At 40.8% G+C, this 19,719-nt stretch overlaps 1 protein-coding gene across 3 annotated transcripts; it reads left to right on the top strand.

Moving 5' to 3' along the window:
- The first annotated feature begins 1,892 nt into the window (after nucleotides 1–1,892).
- LOC143887420 (transcription termination factor MTERF15, mitochondrial-like) lies at nucleotides 1,893–18,325 on the top strand. 3 transcript variants are annotated; one of them, XM_077391507.1, is made up of 3 exons: nucleotides 1,893–3,435; nucleotides 9,754–9,876; nucleotides 17,701–18,325. In XM_077391507.1, exon 1 carries the CDS (start codon nucleotides 2,067–2,069, stop codon nucleotides 3,255–3,257), a length of 1,191 nt encoding a protein of 396 aa, XP_077247622.1. In that variant the 5' UTR covers nucleotides 1,893–2,066; the 3' UTR covers nucleotides 3,258–3,435; nucleotides 9,754–9,876; nucleotides 17,701–18,325. The 3 variants fall into 3 exon arrangements, with proteins under 3 accessions (XP_077247622.1, XP_077247621.1, XP_077247620.1); XM_077391506.1 differs by lacking the exon at nucleotides 9,754–9,876; XM_077391505.1 differs by lacking the exon at nucleotides 17,701–18,325 and having other exon boundaries at nucleotides 9,754–10,030.
- The last annotated feature ends 1,394 nt before the right edge of the window (nucleotides 18,326–19,719 follow it).

Genomic DNA, 19,719 nt, shown 5'->3' with positions numbered 1-19,719 from the left:
TGAATGGCTGATATCTATCTATCTATCTATTTATCTATCTATTGTTAGACCACTATTTGTATTCACATGATAGTTCATTAGATGTGAGTTTCAGACAACGAGGGACCACTTGGTGGCCCACCAAATCCATGGTTTTTGTTACCCTAAGACTCGGTTTGATTGCTTTCCTCAGGTCGGAAAACCCGCGGAGCCAACATGGCAAAAAAGAACAAAAAAGAAAAAGAAAAGAAAACAAAATATGAAAACCTTTGTTTTGTGATCTGTAAAACATAAAATCTGAGAAAATTGGAAGAAGAGAACTACAAATGAGGCATTTCTTGTCGAAGCGGAACCTTTGGGATGCAACCACATTCTTCCCAAAGTTGGAGAAATGTTGGAGGAGGGAGAGAGATATAGAGAGATGATTGTGTTGAAGGAGGAGAAAGGGCGGACAGAAGCGGAAATGCAGGAAGGAGAGCGAGAGAGAGAGAGAGAGAGAGAGAGAGAGAGAGAGAGAGGTGGTTGTGTTGAAGGAACGGAAAGGGCAAAGAGAAGAGGAAACGCGGGAAGGAGATGGGTGGCTATGAGACTTCTGTAAAAAAAATGGCAAAATTTAAAGCTGCCAGACGAATTTGGTTTAGTGGAAATCTCATTGCAAGGTGGGCCGACAAAGAAATAACGGTGTCTATGGATCCTAACAGTCCGATGGACTATCCACATCCAAAGTTTAATGGAATGACCTAGACACAATACTAGGATCCATGGACATATTTTGGATCCCGATCGTAGTATCCGAAAAATTACCACTCCGATCCAGACAACTAATAAAAGCCCGTGGCACAATCCGAAATCCGATATTATTGTATTATTTTATGAAAATACTCTTCAATTTTTATAACCTTAAGTATTATATCAAGGGTATTTTAGTAAAAATAAGTCATATTTTTTAGCGATTTCTATTTTCAGTATTTTGACACTCATCTCTCTCATGTCTCGAGTCAGCCTCTTCTTTTCCTTCTCTAACCATTGACTTTAAGTCTCTAATTTTGTGTATCGACGTCGTTGCAACTTTCCCTCGCCCCCTTTTGAAATTTTTAACTGTGTACAACGTAAGTAGGACCTACTAGGACACTTCGATCGACGGTCCTATTTGAAATGGATCGTGATTGAGACATGGGAAGTAGGATCCAAAGAACACTCAGAATCTGATCCGACCGATAAGGGATTTGAATGGATCATGAATGAGACATTGGTGGATACGATCTGAAGTGGATCTGTTGACACCCCTACAAAGAAATGACAGCTAAAAACACAACAATTCGTGCTAACAGACCAAAACCCCCGTCCTCCACCTCTTCAGCAATGAGGCAACCAAAAAGAGACGAAGGCCATGTTCGTCTATTGCAACCGATTGTGAGTCAAAAACCAATTATTGGATTCAAAATTACACCCAATACTGTCATAATCAACGAACAGCACTGTTTTGGATTTTGAGAACCGATTGTGAAATTCAAAAGGCCCTGTTTGTTTTAGATTGTGTCATCCGACCAGGCTGGGTCTCACAATCGGTTGTCACAATCTAAAGCCCTGTTTGTTTCGGATTTTAAGAAGCGATTGTGAGTCCAAAACTGATTATTTGACTCAAATTTATGTTTAATTTTTAGTCCAAGAATCAGTTTTGGATTCACAATCGGTTCTCAAAATCCAAAACAAACGTAGCCCAAACAATTAACAAACATGTCTAAGGTGACACGCTGGAACTGTAATGATGGGGCTTTTCATGTCTCCCTACCAGTCAAGCATGGGCTCGATCCAACGATATAAAGAGCTTCTCATGCGATTAATCCAATGGCTGACATGGGTTTATTCGTGGATAATCCATTAATCCTACATCCCCTCCCAGAAAGCGAACCCTAGCACGACATGCTATTATTGTTGATTTCAAATTAAACAAACACACACACACACTCTCTCTCTCTCTTACACACATTGAAACATCTGAAGGAACCCAGATTTCAAATCACTTGGAACCCCTTCTAACTCATTATCCAATCTGTAAGTTGTATCAAACTCTCTTAATTACGCCAATGTTTCATCATTTTCTTAGCAGTAGGCTATTTCAAATCAGCATCAAACAATATTCAACCACCTATCTTTATTTTCTTCAAAACCCATTTCTCAAATCCATTTCCACCTTATCAAACCCTAACAACCAACCCTCATTTACAGTCTCTTACCTTGTTAATTCATTTGGCCTATCACTAGCAGCAGCTCTTTCAGTTGCCAAGAAAGTCAGCATTGAAACCATTGAAAAACCAAACTCTGTCCTTAGTTTATTCCAAAACCATGATTTTGACAAAATCTTCATTTCAAACCTCATTACCAAGTGCCCCTCATTACTCTTAGCCGATCCAGACAAAAACCTCAAGCCCAAGCTTGATTTTTTGTCTGATTTGGGCCTTTCTGGTACTAACCTTGAAAAGATCCTCTGTTCATACCCATATATGTTGAAAAGGAGCTTAAAGAATAACACCATACCTTGCATTGATTTCCTTAGAAGTCACCTTCGTAGCAATGAAAACATAATCGCTGCTCTCAAACGCTCACCACGTCTTCTTCATTTGCATCTCCAAAGACCAATGCCATCCAATGTATCAACCTTGCAAAAACATGGTGTCCCAGAATCAAGCATTTCTAAATTGTTCATGACCGAACCCGGAGCACTGATGGTGGGAGCTGATCGTTTTAGTGAGAATGTAATGATGATTAAGGATATGGGTTTCAATCCTTTAAAATTAATGTTCATCCGAGCAGTCACCATGATGTCGGTGATCACCAAATCGACCTGGGAAGGAAAATTGGAGGTTTATAGGAGTGTGGGTTGGTCTGAGAATGACATGCTTTATGCATTCAAAATGCAACCAATTTGTATGGGTATATCAGAGAAGAAAATTAGGAAAGTGATGGGTTACTTTGTGAACAAAATGGGTTGGAAGCCATCGGTTCTTTCCAGAAGCCCATATCTTTTGAATCTTAGTTTGGAGAAGAGAATTCATCCTAGATGTTCGATTATGCAAATTCTGATGTCAGAAGGTCTGATCAATAAGGATTTGAATTTGGCTTGGGTGTTGAAATTGACTGAGAAGGACTTCATGAAGAAGTTTGTAATCAAGAATCAAGTGAGAGTTCCTAAAATACAGAGGGTATACCAAAACATGATTGGAGCTGTAGGTTTAGACATTTGGTCTAAAGAATTCGGTGGGGTTCAGAAGTTGTAAAGTTTTCACAACAAAACCCTTGAAATATATTTATTTTTCTGTATGGTACTTGCTGTTCAGCAAGTGAGATACTTTCACTTTATTTTCTGGCATTTTTTATATATTTTACATAAACAGATAGGCTGGAGGGAGCCTGACAACTTAGAGGCTGGAGCGTGCGACCTACCTCACTTTTGTGGTATGCCCTCTCACACTTGATTTGGTGCAATTTTTTGTCTTTCAGTGCCATTAGCTCTTAGTTCTTTGATAGCAATTATATTATTTTAGGCTCTTTTAGCTTCTCTAGGGTGAAGCGTGTGATGAAGAATATGGTACTGATTGGGTTTGTGGAGTCTAGACTTTGGTCACAAATCAAATGAGTTTTAGTTGGCTAAATGCATTAAGAGAATCCCTGGCACCTTCATGAATCCCAGTAACCCGTAGTTGCAAGTTTGCAACTAAAATTTGTTTTTCTAATCCTGACACCAGAAAAATCTTTAGACTCAAACTGAAGCATCCCTAGGTCCTCTTACTTTTTAACTCTTCTAAGCCAGCAAAGTGAAAATCATTGCTTCTTGGGCAATAATCTGCTTTATCTTATCATGTGATCTCTGACCATCCTTTTTCATCTACACACTCTTCCTCGATGTACCTTTAAGGGTTTGTATATTCTCTCAAAATCCTATGTGGTTAACAAGATATTTCATGTGTAAGTGTTAAGAAACTCCATCCACTTTATTGAACTCAGTTTTGAACACCAAAACTTGGCAAAGTTGCACTTTGAGAGATTGACTGCAGGTTTTTGAAGTTATCCTCCACCGAAGTTACAAAATTAAATTGAAGAAGAGAACTTTCATAAAATTCCAAGAAGTTTACATCACCAGATTTCTGGAGTAGGTTCTGAATGTTAAGTAATTTTATCAGCAGAAAAGACCTTGGTGGGCCTTAACCAGTTTTGTGCCTACTATTAGAGATGATTTCAGAAGAAATTTTCCATGAAAACACCAGCCAGATTAATGTCTCAAAGATTTTACTACTGATTAAATGAACCAATATTGTAGATATTTTCTTAAATGCTATGGAATGTTTCAGTATCAAGTCAAAATTCCAATTGTTGATCAAGTTTCAGAAACTTGGACTGCCATGGAACTTGAAACTTGATCTCTTACTGACCAACAGAGGTTTCAATCAATGGTAACTGTGTGCTGAACTTGACAGGTGAAAGCAGAAAGTATCCTGAACAATAAAGATAAAGGAGTCTTTTGAACAAGTAAAAGAGAGAGCTTACTATAGAACAGCATTTGAAAAATACAATACCATCCACTGCCAAAACATTATCTTTTTTTTTTGTCGGTTTTACATAGCTCCCGTGAACAATAAAAACCAAAAGGAACAGATTGTAGAATTTCAGCTCCAACCCCTTTATGTAGTCAATTCACATGACCCACTGTACACCATCTTTGATTATAAAGATGAAAGGTGGAGGGGCCATACGTCCAACCTCTACTCATCATTGACTGCTGGTGGTTGACTAGGCATTGTTATGTGCTGTTTCTGGCATGTCATATATCTACATCATCTACCATATCTCATTTTTATACAAATGATTGAATTCTTCTTTTTCTTTCTATTTTCATCTTCAATTTCAATCCTAAAGAACCTATGTTGATGTCTATGGCAATCATGCCTTCTCACCTCTGTGGAGCATGCTGGGTTTTATCCTGTTACTTATTGACATGGTTTTAAATGTCCACCGAAACCGACACGAAATGACCAAATGTTTCCGTTTCCATCCCCACCAAAACCGAAATGCATAAACCAAAATCGTAACTATAACAGCCGTATACTATATTAGTATGTATTATATAATTATATTTATACGAAGTGAATGCAAAATGTGGTGCATGCATTATTTATAAATATTTATATGAATTACATGTGAAATTTTACCGATACTAAATTGTTTGACATGCGTGACAGTGCATGTCATTAGGTGTTTGATGTCTTTAAACCATTATGGATGGTTGTCTTGCTTATATGAGTTCTAAGTGTGTATTTGTGCTTATTCTATCTCTTCCTTAAGTTGCATCTTTAAATTCTATCATTTGCATATGTTTTCATACGTTTCCTTGATTTTACAGGATTTCCACCGAAATTTAAAACGTTGCTTATTGAGACCCAAGTCGACCACCAATACTGCTGTTTCCACCCTCCTTTGATTTTGTCTCAAGACGTGTCCTCTCCACCTCTTTGGCATTGGACTTCTCCTCCAATTTTATGAAGAACTCTCTTCTTTTTTCTGCCTTTTCGTCACTCCTCAAGCGCAAAGAAGAAGATACAGGCTTTGCAATTGATTTATTTGCACTATCTGCTTTGAGAGGGGCTGCCAAAATAGAGTGCCCTCTTGTCCCTGTTTCCCTTTTTGAGGATTTGTCTTCTCCACTGTTTTCCTCAGTCCTTTTTCTTTCCCAGGGCTCATACCGACCCCAGCATTTTGTTGGTTCTCCTTTACACGCACCTGCCGAGGAGTGGCAGACTTTTTGTCAGTGGAAGGTGTTAACAGATTCAAGCTGTTTTGAAATGTCATAAAGGCTTGCTTTACGATTTCTTTGTCTCCCATTTTCTCCATAATAAGAGATCCACTGGAGGATTCTTGCTCGTTGGTAAAGAGGAACTATTCCGTGTTTCCGAAGTCCGAGTGACAAAAACAATTCTGGAACTGGGTGTAAGCTTTGATGCTTTTGGGCTAGAAGTGTGTGTGTCAATTTTTGTATAGGCACTGCTAATTTCATCTTTGTTCTAGCCAAGTTCTTCTCCTTAGGTGCAGTCATTTTCCTTGTCGATGGCTTATTCGGCGACTTCTGTGTGACATCCTCTGGCATGCCTAATTGATCGTCATTCGTCTCATCACTGAATTGCGGTGGAAGTTCAATTGGGGCCTGATATCCTGTTAAATTTTGCTCTACCTCAACCAAAACATACACATCGAACTTTTGTAACTCCAAACTCTCTGGTCTGCTGTCTGGTTCTGCTCATCTGCTGCTTCAGTTCCATCATCCAATAAGTCCTGGCAATCTGTCTTTGCTTCATCCTGGTTTGGTTCAACATGGATACTATACACCATAACAGTCGAATTGGTGTTGGGATCTCTTCCTTCACTGATCCTATCTTCTTTAAACTGTCCAAATGAAGGATCTGTAAGCTCTAAACCTGTACTATTGATGGTTGAATTATAACAATTTCGGTCTTCGGATTTCGAAGAATCAGCCTCGACTTCCTTGTCTTGTTCCAACTGTTCTGCCCTGGTTGAGTTACCACAATTTAGATCTTCAGATTTTGACAAATCAACCTCCATTTCCTTCTGTTCTTCCAACAATTCTGCCCTTTGATCAAAATCCTTTTGTGTGGTTGAATACAGGAGGATACCTCCCATATGGAAGGAAGTGAAAATGTCAAAATACAAAACCTTAAAAAATCACTACTGTTTTTTTGAAATGTCACTACTTATTTACTCTTATTTTATTCATTAGGTAAGAACTAATGCCATTCTTTAATTGGAGAAAGGATTCAGTCTTGCATGCCTTACTTTCTAATAGATTCTCTTGGTGGCTGTGCATATTTGAAGCTTGATAAGGTAAAGTACACACTGACCCACCGATCCCCAATTCAAAAGAGTTTTGTTTCACAGGATGAAATAAAGGGAGGTGCGACATTTGGGTCTTCCCCTCTAAGAAACACTTAAAAGTTGTTCCAATCTGTAGACCACAGTCTCGACTCCCAAAACCTAAGCAGCCCTGGGTCCATTTGGTTGCATCACTTTCCTATGAAAGAACCTGGAAAGTGGGAAAAAAAATCATAACAAATATGTTGATTTCTTGCCCACTGTCCAAGTTCTTCCCTATAAAAGTGATGCAACCAAATAGGCTTCTTTTCCACAGCAAAAATTGCTAAGTCTGTAGGAAGCATCTGCTTTATCTTTTCATTTTCGGTTTTTAGCATATAGTTTATTTCTTTTCTTATCATAAATGTTTTTTTTCCTTGAGACACCTACAAAACTTAATGAGAATAAAATTCTAACACACTGGGGCAGAGCATTCCACAAATACAAGACCCAGTACTTGCCCCTCTTTTAGCAAAACTTCCAGTTCATCACTAGTCATCCTAGGAACATGAAGAAAAGGGATGTAGCATCTCTGTATTCCTCTAGAATAGCATTAGTAGTATGAGTCAACGTCCAAGGACCATCGTTCCTCTGAGCTGCCCAGCCTATCGCGTTCATCGAGTCATATTCAATCAAAATCTTGCCCCTCAACTCATTATTATATTGCCAAGTCCTCATTTCGAGTTAGTGATGCCAATTGGACCCAATATGCTGTATCCTTTTTGAACACTTCCATACCCACAGAATCCTTATTCCCCAAAGAATGTCCATTAAAGTTTAGCTTGATCACTTGACGTGGAGGAATCACTCTTTCCCTTTTATTTTTCCTCAACAACCTCCATCAATTGATTTCTCTTCATTATTGTGCCTTGGTTTAGGCTGCATATGTTATCTCATAATTCACTGGTGTTATAGACATTGCCATTTCAAGTGTTAAGAAGCTCCATTGGTATGTTTGGGGGATTTACCTAAGTTGTCGAAATTGATGTAGTTGGTTGTTTTTTATGCATTTCATTGATTTTGAAGGTCACTTATAGCCATCATGGTATCAGGAAGTGTAATTGTGAGGGATCAGCACTTGAGACTGACTATTACTGGTCACAACGAGGTGATATAGTGATGGCCACCTATACCCAGAACCTACGTCTGATCATTAACCTTTGCTCCTTGAATATGACATGAGAGCATATGTGCCTGTCCCATTCATATTCGAATTAGAGTGGGTGAATGAGCCAAATATGAAGGACAAGCTTAAGGACTGATGGCTTGATTTTTCATCCTCTGAGAGGGCGGGGAGGAGAATGATTTTGAAGCTTAAATTTATCAAGGGCAGGCTTTAGGAGTGGGCTTAGAAAAGAGAAGAAAGGTGAAAAAGTGAGATCCATGAGTCGATTGGGAGAATTGATGAGGAGGAGAAGTCTCCATTGTTTGAAAGGACATAATAAAGAGGGACATGACAAAGGAGTTTAAGTTGCTAGCAATTGAAGGAGAGATGGTGGCAAACATGTGCTAATATCGACAAGGAGGAGAACTCTCTATTGGAGAGGTGTAGTCGTGGTTGAAAATGTGAGTTTAGAATTCAAATTCTAGGCTTGCAAAATTTTGTAGTGGCTAGATGATTACTCTCTTCCTAATTTGTATAGAAGTCTTCCAACTCCAATGTGGAAGGGGTTTATTTCAAATGAACAAACTAGCAATATAGCCTCTGAAATTCTACCATTAAAATCACAGGCTCAAAATGTGGTGGCAAGAATTTGATAGAAGTCATTAATTCCCTGCTCTTCAACCTCACTGTTCTGTGCATAGTAGCCGGAAACTCCTTGGGCAGGTGGGAAACTCGTTTCCCCTAAAACTTGCCACAGAAGGTAGCAACCCATCTTGCTCCCTTACACTTCCTAGTTCCTTTACTTCTTGTGCTTAGGGGTGTCAATGGATCCAGACAGTCCGATGGATCGTCCGAATCCGAACATTAATGAACGAGATCTAAACATATGAATAGGATCCATGGGCATATTTCGGATCATCAAATCTGGGATCCGAAAAATTTTGGCTTGTGTATGGGCACGCCACAGATGCCCATTGGTTAGTCACGATCCGAAATGGTTTACAAAAATACCCTCCAAATTTTGTTAATCCTAACCGTTCTATGACTGGTATTTTGGTCAAAACCTCTCTTATCACTTAATGAATCGGATGGGAATGCGATTTCACTCATTTCAGTCGTTTCATTTCATACTTTCACGAAGGAAAAGAGAGAGGGGTTTTGTTCTTTATGCATCATATTCTTTCATAATAGTTATACATTATATTTGTGTATGTAATTTTGATTAGTTTTATTGTTAACAAGCATTATTATACACGTAGATTAAACATTGATAAAATTTTAATTTAGTTGAAGAAAATGCATAGAGACACACTACTAGTGGACTGCCATTCTATCTCTTTTTTAAAAAATTAATTGTTTACTTAGCTTAGTGGAACATAATAGGACACTCAGATGGACCGTCCGAATTAAAATGGATCGTGATCATGACGTGGAAAGTAGGATCCGAAGAACAATCCGACTCCGACCCGACCGATAAGGAATTTGAATGGATCGTGACTGTGACATAGGTGGATCCGACCCGAAGTGGATCTGTTGACACCCCTACTTGTGCTCCTACTAAGATGGTCACCTTGGTCAATGGGACTCAATGTCCTATTTCAGGCACTGGGACTGTTACAACCACCTCCCACTTATCCTTATCATCTGTACTCTGTGTTCCTACTTTTCCCTGCAATATTCTTTCTGTTAGTCAGCTTACTAATCGCCTTAATTGTTCCGTAACATTATTTCCGTCTTATTGTATTTTTCAGGAACTTGCGACGGCGAAGAAGATTGGCTCGGGGCATGAGACAGATGGCCTATACTACCTGGATGATGCTATCACTCCCACGGCGTTTAGTAGTGTTTCCTACCCGTCTCGTTCTGTTAGTCGTGTTAGTAGTCCTTTTGCATTAGTGCATTCTGATGTTTGGGGTCCATGTCGTACTCCTTCTATGTTTGGTGGGAAGTACTTTGTTATTTTTGTTGATGATTTTTCCAGGATGACCTAGCTTTATATAATAAAGGATCGTTCTGAGGTGTTTTCTACATTTTGTTTATTTTATGCTGAAATTACATATCAATACTCATGTTCCCTTGAATGTTTACGTACTGATAATGCCCGTGAGTATTTTTCTGATCGGCACGGTTTTTAGGAGTTTCTTTCTAGTCATGGAATTATTCATCAGTCGTCTTGTGCCTCACACTTCGCAACAGAATGGTGTTGCCGAGCGGAAAATACGGTATCTTGTAGATATAACTCGCACCATTCTGTATCAGATGCATGTTCCCAAATCTTTTTGGGCTGACGCTATGCTTACAGCCTGCTTTCTGGCTAATCGTCTACCCTCTTCAGTTCTTAGCAATCGGTCCCTTTTTTCGGTGTTACACCCTTCTGGGGATCCGTCTCCGTTACCTCCCAAGGTGTTTGGGTGTGTTTGCTTTATTCAGGATCTCACTCCAAGACTTGATAAATTGCCCCAAGGGCCATCAAGTGTGTTTTCCTTGGTTATTCACAAACCCAGAAGGGTTACCGATGCTACAGTCCTCAGCTTCGCCGCAAATTTATCAGTGCTGATGTCTCCTTTTTTTAGGATACTCCCTACTTTCCTGCTTCCTCTTCTTTACCTGTATCTCCTCCTCCGTTGCCATTGCCGGTTCCGGTTCCAAGTCTGCCATCGGATCCGGTTCAGCGTCCCTTCCAGGTATATACTCGCAAGCGTTCTAACTTCAGTTGAGCCTTCATGCCCTGCCATCTCTTCTCAACAAGCAGGTCCTTTACCCTCATCCTTTGATGATGCTGCTCAGGTTGATGATTCTCTTGATGCTGCTCAGGTTGATGATTCTCTTGATGCCCTCATTGTGAGCCGTACTCGTTCTCGTACCACTCATCACCCTATTTCTGATGCGGTAAGTTATGCTCGGTTATCTCCTTCGTATACCGCATTTATATCATCTTTGTCATCGATTTCTATTCTTCGCTCTGCTCGAGAGGCTATGCTTGATTCGGGATGACGGGCAGCTATGGAGCCTGAGATAGATGCTTTGGCCAAAAATCAGACATGGTAGTTGGCTTCCCTTCCTCCTGGTGCTCAGGTAGTCAGATGTAAGTGGGTGTTCACCGTCAAATACCTACCTGATGGCTCTGTTGAGAGGTTAAAAGCCCGTCTTGTTGCAAAGGGCTTTACTCAGACTCGAGGGATTGATTATGTTGAGACATACTCTCCAGTGGCAAAGATTCTGTCCATCCGTGTATTGATTTCTTTGGCCGTGAATCAGTCTTGGCCACGATATCAGTTGGATATCAAGAATGCATTCCTCCATGGTGATTTGCAGGAGGAGGTGTATATGGAGCAACCACCAGGGTTTGTTGCTCAGGGGGAGCTGCAGCATACCGTCTGTAAGCTTAGAAAGACGATTTATGGTCTTAAACAGTCTCCTCGTGCTTGGTTTGGGAGATTCGGTGAGGCCATCCTACAATTTGGTATGAAACAATGTGCTGTAGACCATTCTGTGTTCAGCTCTCGACGCAAGGATGGTCTGATTCTCCTGGTTGTATATGTTGATGACATTGTTATTACAGGGAATGACAAAGCAAGAATACAACGCCTCAAAGATTTCCTTCAGAATGAATTCAGCACAAAAGACCTTGGTGTTCTGAGATAACTTTTTAGGCATTGAAGTGGCACATTCACAAAGGGGGCTATCTTTGTCCCACAGGAAGTATGCTCTTGATATTTTGGAAGAAACAGGTCTTCTGGGGGCAAAACCTGCACAGACTCCTGTGAATCCGAATGTCAAGCTTTCACTTGATCAGGGGGAGCCACTAGACGATCATGGTCGATACAGACGGTTAGTAGGACGGTTGATCTATCTCATAGTCACTCGTCCGGACATTGCATATGTTGTTGGTGTGGTTAGCCAGTATATGAGTGCGCCTCAGACATCACATTGGTCAGCTGTGATTCAGATAGTGAAGTATCTGAAGAAAGCTCCCGGGAAAGTTCTTCTCTTCCGGATGCATAACCATTTGAGAATTGAGGGATACTCTGATGCAGACTGGGCCGGATCTCTTGCTGACCGGCGATCTACTAATGGCTATTGTACCTTCATAGGTGGAAATCTAGTATCTTGGAAGAGTAGAAGCAGGACGTTGTGTCTCGATCCAGTGCAGAAGCAGAATACAGGGCCATGGGCTTACACCAGCTGTGAATTAATTTGGCTACGATCGTTTATGTCAGAGATTGGATTCTCATACTCCTCACCTGTGTCCCTCTACTGTGACAACAAGTCAGCCATTCACATAGCTATGAAGCCGGTATTTCACGAACGAACTAAGCATATAGAAGTGGATTGTCACTTTATTCGTCACAGGATTCAGATAGGCCAAATTCAAACCGAGTTCACTCGAACGAATGATCAGATTGCAGACATGTTTACCAAGTCGTTGAATGGAGTTCGATTGAGTGATTTATGTAACAAGCTGGGCATGTATGACATTCATACTCCAGCTTGAGGGGGAGTGTTAGAATAAGCTTATGTAGCCTAAGGGCATTATAGTCTTTTCATATTCTTCTCATAATAAATATATATGTGTGTGTGTTAGGGCAAGAAGGCTAACACAACATTTCATTCTCAAATCTCTCTCTGTTAACAACGCGTTTTGGAAAGGTGGGAAACTCATTTCCGAAATGCAAGTGAAACATATAAGAAACTTATATGAAACACATATGAAATGTATGTAAAACCTGTATAAAACGTATGTGAAACGTGTGGAAAATATGTGTGAAACTCATGAAAATCATTTTAAAAAAACACAAAAAAAATTGTGGAATAGATATTAAAAAGGAAAATAACAGCGTATACCTTAATTAAAATTAAAAGCAAATAATATCTAAACAGAAATTTGAACTTAACAAAATTTAAATCTACAAAATCATATATTTCATGTTTTCCTTGTGTTTCATATGCTTTTTCATTAACATTTCTCTATCGTTTCTGAAATGTTTCTAATGTGTAACATAAGATGTTTCTCGTATGGTTTTTTATTGTTTTCCCGTTTCTCATTTCCCCTCTTCTTTTTTTTCTTGTGTTTCCTGTTTCCGTTTCCCGTTTCGATTCCCGACTCCCGAGAAATCACCAAGCAGGCATAGTTTCAAAATACTTTTTTTGGTAGGTAAGCTGGGCTCGAACCTACGACCTGAAGGTTGAGAAACATAGCCTCAACCATCGAGCTACAGGCCAAACCTCCATAGTTTCAAAACTCCCCCATGTCATCATGGACTCCCCCGAGTTGACTCTCTTTTGCCTTGTCCATGTTCTTGTCCGAGTCCGCATTTTGCCCTATAACATCGATCAAAACTCCTTTGACTCTCCGGGTTATAACCACGTCAACCGAGTACTCAACCGCATTGTGCCGAGTCGACTAGCATTTGCTTTGGTCGCATTTTGACCCGCATCTGCGTTTTTAAACAATCAAAGCAAGACTAGTGGGCTATGAAGCACGGATATGGGTACGTGGTGCGGGTACGACACGAAACGGGTATGTGGATACATGATTTTTTTAAGAAATAGGATACGGGTACATTGAGGGTATGCTGAATATAATATATTTTATATTTTATTATATATTTATTAAAAGTTAAAAGTTAAATATTTTGTTAAAGAATTCAAACAATTTAACTGGAGAACAATCAAATAACAATAACATCACCAATACGGGTGTGTGGGCCTCTGGATAGTACTTGATTGCGCACCCAAGGCAGATGATGAAGGCCGACGGAGAGTGCGGGTGCGCCCCCATCCTCCCGATGATGTTTGGGTGCGGGTACGCACCCAGGGCATACCCGGGCGCACCCACACCCAATACGCACCTGATACGGGTGCGCGGACCTCTGGAGAGTACTCGTGCTTCATAACTAGTGGGGTAATGAGGTAATGGTGGGTATCTTGATCTAAATCTGGGTAGGGTAAGGGTGTCAAGGATATGAATGATTATAGGAAAAAGGGATAAAGATAAAGGAATGGTTGAAATAGGGGATCACGAAGTAGGCTACAAGGAAATAGATGGATGGGATATGTATCTGGGCTTGTGTGCTTGGCCTTGGGCATATGTTGTCCTATTGCAGGTGGCCAGAGGGAGGGAGGGCTGCAACAACTGTAGAAAGAAGGAGTGAAGGCTCGAGAAATGAAAAAACAGGGGACTGGAGGATGGTGGCTACAAGTCCTCCAAGCCATGAGGTAGGAGAGGAGGAAGGAAGGTAGGAGAGGAGAGAAAAGATGGTCAGGGAAAAGAGGAAAGAGAAGAAGGGACTGTTAGCTACAACCACAAGTGTGAGGGGGATGGGAGATAGGGGTGACCAACCATGGGGATGGCTCTCCTTGTTGGTCAACTTTAATTGCGGTTTGAATTAAAAGGGTTTTATAAGAGAAGGCAGAGATGTAAGTGATAGATGTGGTGGGCCATAAGGGATATACAGTAGGAATTAAAAGGGAGAAGGAGGGGGGGGGATTGGATGGGTTTAAGTGGTGGGCCATGGGAGAGGGCCAATCAGATACAAGGTTTCTTTTAAGGTTTAAGTGAGTTTAGGCCTAGATCTGATTACCAAAATAAACCCTAATGAAATACGAAACAAGTTGTCCATGAAACATAATAAATAAATCTAACCCTAAGGCTTGTTGGATCACATCAATGGACCTGGATAGGGGCATTGTGGTATTGTTTATCACAATCATTTCTCACGACAGATAGTATGCTTCCCGTAGGGATTGGAGGCCTATCAGCCTAATGGGAAGTGTGTACAAAATTATCGTGAAGGTTCTTATCTCTAGAGTTCAAAAGGTGCTTCATGATGTGACTCAACCGAATAACGCCTTTATTGTTGGATGCCAAATTCTAGATGGTTTTCTGGTTACTCATTTAGTGATTGGCTCATACCATAGGAGAGGAAGGAGTGGGATCTTGTGAAAGCTAGATTTGGAGAATGCTTACAATAGGGTGGATTAGCATGTGCTATGTTGAATAGGCTAGTCTTTAGCATCAGAGGGAGTGGGTGGATAAGGCGTTATCATTCTTCCACTTGGTTTCCCATTCTCGTTAATGGAACACCAAGAGGCTTCTTCAGGAGTATTCATTGCACAAGGCATTGTTCCTATTCACTATCTTTCAAAGCGGCTCATTAGGATGATCTCCAGGGCGAATGGGGGTGGGTTGTTCCAGGGATTAAGAGTGATCCTGATAGAATGGAACATCGTTCACCTGCACTATGCTGATGATACTATGTTTTTCTATGGGCCTGAGGAGGAGGATATTCGTAAACTTAAGAATGTCTTAGATATTATGAGGTAGTCTTGGGACAACAGATCGATCTTTCGAAGTCCATTTTGATGGGTTTGCGCATGGAGAAGGTGGCTATTGCTAGGTTGGAAGACACTTCTGAATGTCGGGTTCGACCCTCCTCTTGTACCTTTGCATCCTCTTATGAGTGGGTCACCCCTCAAAGTCATTATGGGACCCAATTCGTGAGTGCTTTGAGAAAAACTATCTGCTTAGAAAAAAAGACACTGGCTCTTGGGAGAAGGATAACCCTAATAAGGAGATACCACTTGGTTGAATGGGTGGTTTGGGTATCAAAAGTCTGAGAAAGATGGTAGTGCTCCTTCCATGCAGTTGTAGAGGTTCAGTGACGTGCCAGAGAGTTTGTGGAAGGAAATGATTGTTGCTAAATATAGTGTTCAGTGGGGTGTATGGGCCACCCATCATAGCTTTGGTTGTTCTGTATATAGAGACTCGACAGGGTGGCATCACATAAGAGGATCGGGCATGGCTGATTCCTATGTATTTCATGTTGGGTTTGTGACTTGGGATATCCCATTTCGTCGCCACTTCTTTGTGGATGTAGTGCCTCGCTTGGAGTTTTCACAGTCGGATCCTTTTACCTCTAGATATCTTCGAGTGGAGGTCTATTGAGACCCCCTCCTCCAACGTGTGGTTTATGTCCCCGCCCTCTCATATCATGGGTTTCTGTTGGTGTTGGATTTTCTCTTGATAAGATTCTTATTGTGGAACATTTTATCCATTGTTGGCGGATTGTCACTGACCACTGTTCGATGTCCAGTGTGGATGCGGATTCAATAGATCATCTCCTTGTCTATTGTGGTTTTTTTGCTTCGCGGGTTTGGAGGTTCATTTTTCCTTTTTCAAGATCTAAAGGTTCTTCCCTTGCTCGATTGGTGGGTTGATTGAGTCCTGAACTTTCTTCATGGGTTTTTCAAGAGGAAGGGTTCTTTGGAACCCTCTGGAAGGAAAGGAATGACATAGAAGAAGGTACCAAGGTGTGGTGCGATCGAGCAAGGCTGACTGTGCGGCGATCTTCAATTTGTTATTTCTTAAGCCACCCCGTGAAACATTTTGTGGGTGTTTCTAACGACGACTTCTAGTAGGCTTGGGATTTTTATGGGTGCTATTTGAATTTGGAGGATAGGACGATTTCAAGATGAACCACTCCCATACAAGTTGAACTTTGGCCAAGTAGGGTTACAAACTCCAACACGGCTGAGCTTATGGGGCTTAGGGCTGGTCTCGAGCTAGGGGTTTATCTACTGCTTGAGCAACTGATCATTGAGGGAGACCTGGAATATTATCCTATGGCAGAAAGACCTGGGCAAGAGCCCCTTTGAAGATATTTTGGGATGATTGATGAGGTCATGGATGGTCATTCTGGGAGACATCGCTTTCTGCCACATGGTAGTTGGCTAATGAGAGTGGATGAGCGTGCCTGAGGCTGTTTGCTTTGCGCGTCGGAGTGATCTTCTGATAACAGAGGCTTGCTCAGCCCCCTTTTTTTTTGCTTGTGTTGTTTTTAGCTTCTGTAAGACCTCCTCGGCCCACACTTTACGTGTATCTTTCGGCTTTTGAATATATCTCTCGCTATTCAAAAAAAAAAAGAAAAAAAAAAGCATGTGCTATAATGACATGTTTGATGAAATAGTCAATCTTTTATTGCATTGTGAACACAACTTGTAAATGAAGCAGACGGATCTCATTTGGGATACATCTCTACATAATGTATTTATCCCGTAGGCTACACAAAACAGAATCCTGATTGTAGTTCTTTATTTTTTGTGTGTGGGGTGGGGGTGGGTGTTGTTGTTTGGGGGGGTGGGGACAGTATGCAGATTAGTAAAGAATATAACTCTGTTAGAAACTGATCTTGAAAACAATTTTGACCCTTTCCTTATGAACTGTAGATAATCATATAGAGTTTCGACATACAAAATACTCTAGGTTCAGGCTTGTAATTGGAAGAATCCCAATTTTAATGCAATATCATTCCATTTTCACTGTATTGAAATTTTTGAGAGGGTGAAATTGGTGAGCTCTTCTGAAAGACATAAATTCACGTCATAATAGTTTTACTGAAATTGTCCTACTGATTGGTTCAGGAAATGCCATAATGAATGAAAGGTGCTCAAGCAACAAAAAAAAACATACACACATCAATTGAGACAATCAATAGAAGTCAAATTACCCACTGTAGGCTAGCGATATTTGGAGTTTGCAGCTGGGTTTGTTTTTTTTGTGAGCACGCACCCGAGTTTGCATGCCGAACATTCATCAGATAACTAGCTTTACAACACATTTTTGTTCATGTTATGTCTATATTCTAGTGCCACTTTAAACTAGTTTATATAGAATGTTGAATTTTATATTTATGCAGATATATAAGAAGCTGCAGAGATGTTATTAGGCGGGCAACAATTTGACGGTTGTTGCATAGTCTGAAAGATGTTTTTTTGGCCTGTCTCTGAAAGCACTGTGACCATAGATTGCTTTGAAAGATTGGCCCTTCTAACTGGCTCAAGGTTGAAGGTGATACTACTCTTCTTGAAGAATGGCCTTGCTGGTATGCCTGCAGGGTTACAAGCTCATATTGGGTTTCCTCTTCTTCTGTTTCTGGGCTGGTCTGGTCTGGTCTTCTAGAGGGTGGTGGTAATGCCTCTGGCTTTTGAGGTTCATTTAGATCCTGTTTGGATTGCGAGAAAAACATTTCTTGCAGTAAAATTTTCCCATGAAATTTTTTTTATTTCCAAGATTTAGAGAGATAATTTTCTCCATAAAATGATCCGTTCCTTCGGACAGTTTAGAAATCTCTGCAAATGGCAAGGGTTAGGATCATCTTATGAAGATTATTTAAGTCCGGGCCTACCAAATGAATGGTTGGATTATCCAAACAAGGTATTTTGTTTCGAGAGAGTTTCTTTCTGAGAGAATAAAGGTCTAAGTGCCTATCATGTAAAATCTCACAGAAGAAACAGACAATTCAAATCACCCGAGCAATGTAATTTCTCTGTTGAATGCTTGAATCTGGTCTATTTTTCTTTGTAGCTGTCCACTTTATGGCAATATATCAGAACATGAGATGTAAGATGGGCCCCATCCCTACCATTCCAAAAAAAAAAAAAAAAATGGGCCCCATGCCCCCATGCTTAAGAGAAAATTGTAGGACCCACCCGATCAAAATATGAAAAATGGGCCCTACCCTGTGCATGGATTTTGGTAGAGATGGTGGCCCACTCATGGGTTCAAAATGGTGGGCCCCACTGCATGCGTAGGTTTGAGTGGATACGCTGGGCCTGCCATATCAAAACATGAGGCGTAAAATGGGGGGCCAACATTGTGCAAAATGATGGGCCTCATGTTATCAAACTTGTTGTAAAATGGTGATGCAACACCTGTAATCATTTTTATTAGATGCTAGGGGTGCAACTTGGGTCGGGCTCAAGCCGAACCTGATGGGTTCAACCCGATTTTGGCTCGAGTTGGAGGCATTTTCCCAGGTTGGGTTGGGTTAGGGTTGGAAAAAGCCAACCCGATTTAATTTCGGGTTGGGTTAGGGTTGTGGAGGCCTTGGCAACCCGACCCGACCCGAACCCGACCTCCGTCCTCTAATTTTATTATGATTTTCTTAGGATTTATATTTTTTTCGTGTATTTTTTCTGTTTGGCCCTAGATGAACCCGAACCCAACCCGACCCGATTTGGAGGCGGTTTGGGTTGCGGTTCACAATTTTCAACCCGAGGCTCGGGTTGGGCCGGGTTAGGGTTGAGGGAATGCTATCTTTGGTTGGGTTAAGGTTGGCCTCAACCCGACCCGAGTTTGACCCCGACTAATGAAAGTTTTGGGCAAGGTTTCTCATTCTCGTTTAAAGAACAGGCAGAAACAGAATCCCTGAAACGACTCCGTGGCTTTGGAAAATCTAATTCTTTACTGCCATTTAAGCTTGATTTTGAGAAACGGGCACAACACCAAACTCGTTTCTCCTGTTCTTCGGTCCCTTTTCATTCTTCGAAGTGTTTGATCCACAGAAATCTCGTCTGTGAAGGGCGAGTTCATTTATCACTCCCATTCTGCAATTCTCGCAAGTGGCAAGATATGATAGAACCGAATTTGCCGAATTATATTGGAGGATCTGGTGGGATGTTGGTTATGGAACTTTGTGTAGTACATATTGAAGACTCAAGTCCAAGAGTTTTACCTGGAGATGAAATGAAGACAGTTGTAATGTTGTGGTATTCTCGAAAGAACACCAAAGAAATGTTGTTCCAATTGAAATTATCAAAAATCTTCTTTATCTTGTCGTTTACAATTTTGCCCATGGTCTCTCTCTCTCTCTCTCTCTCTCTCTCTCTCTCTCGTAGTGGCAAATTTGAGGCTTAAATTGAATGTGTTAATTCAT

The sequence above is a fragment of the Tasmannia lanceolata genome, unplaced genomic scaffold (assembly GCF_043159265.1).
Source record: "Tasmannia lanceolata isolate RefF3 unplaced genomic scaffold, GAP_Taslan_0.1 ptg000012l, whole genome shotgun sequence".
NCBI classification, from domain to species: domain Eukaryota; kingdom Viridiplantae; phylum Streptophyta; class Magnoliopsida; order Canellales; family Winteraceae; genus Tasmannia; species Tasmannia lanceolata.
The sequence above is the reverse complement of the archived record's forward strand: the minus strand, read 5'-3'. Positions and strand labels throughout refer to the sequence as shown.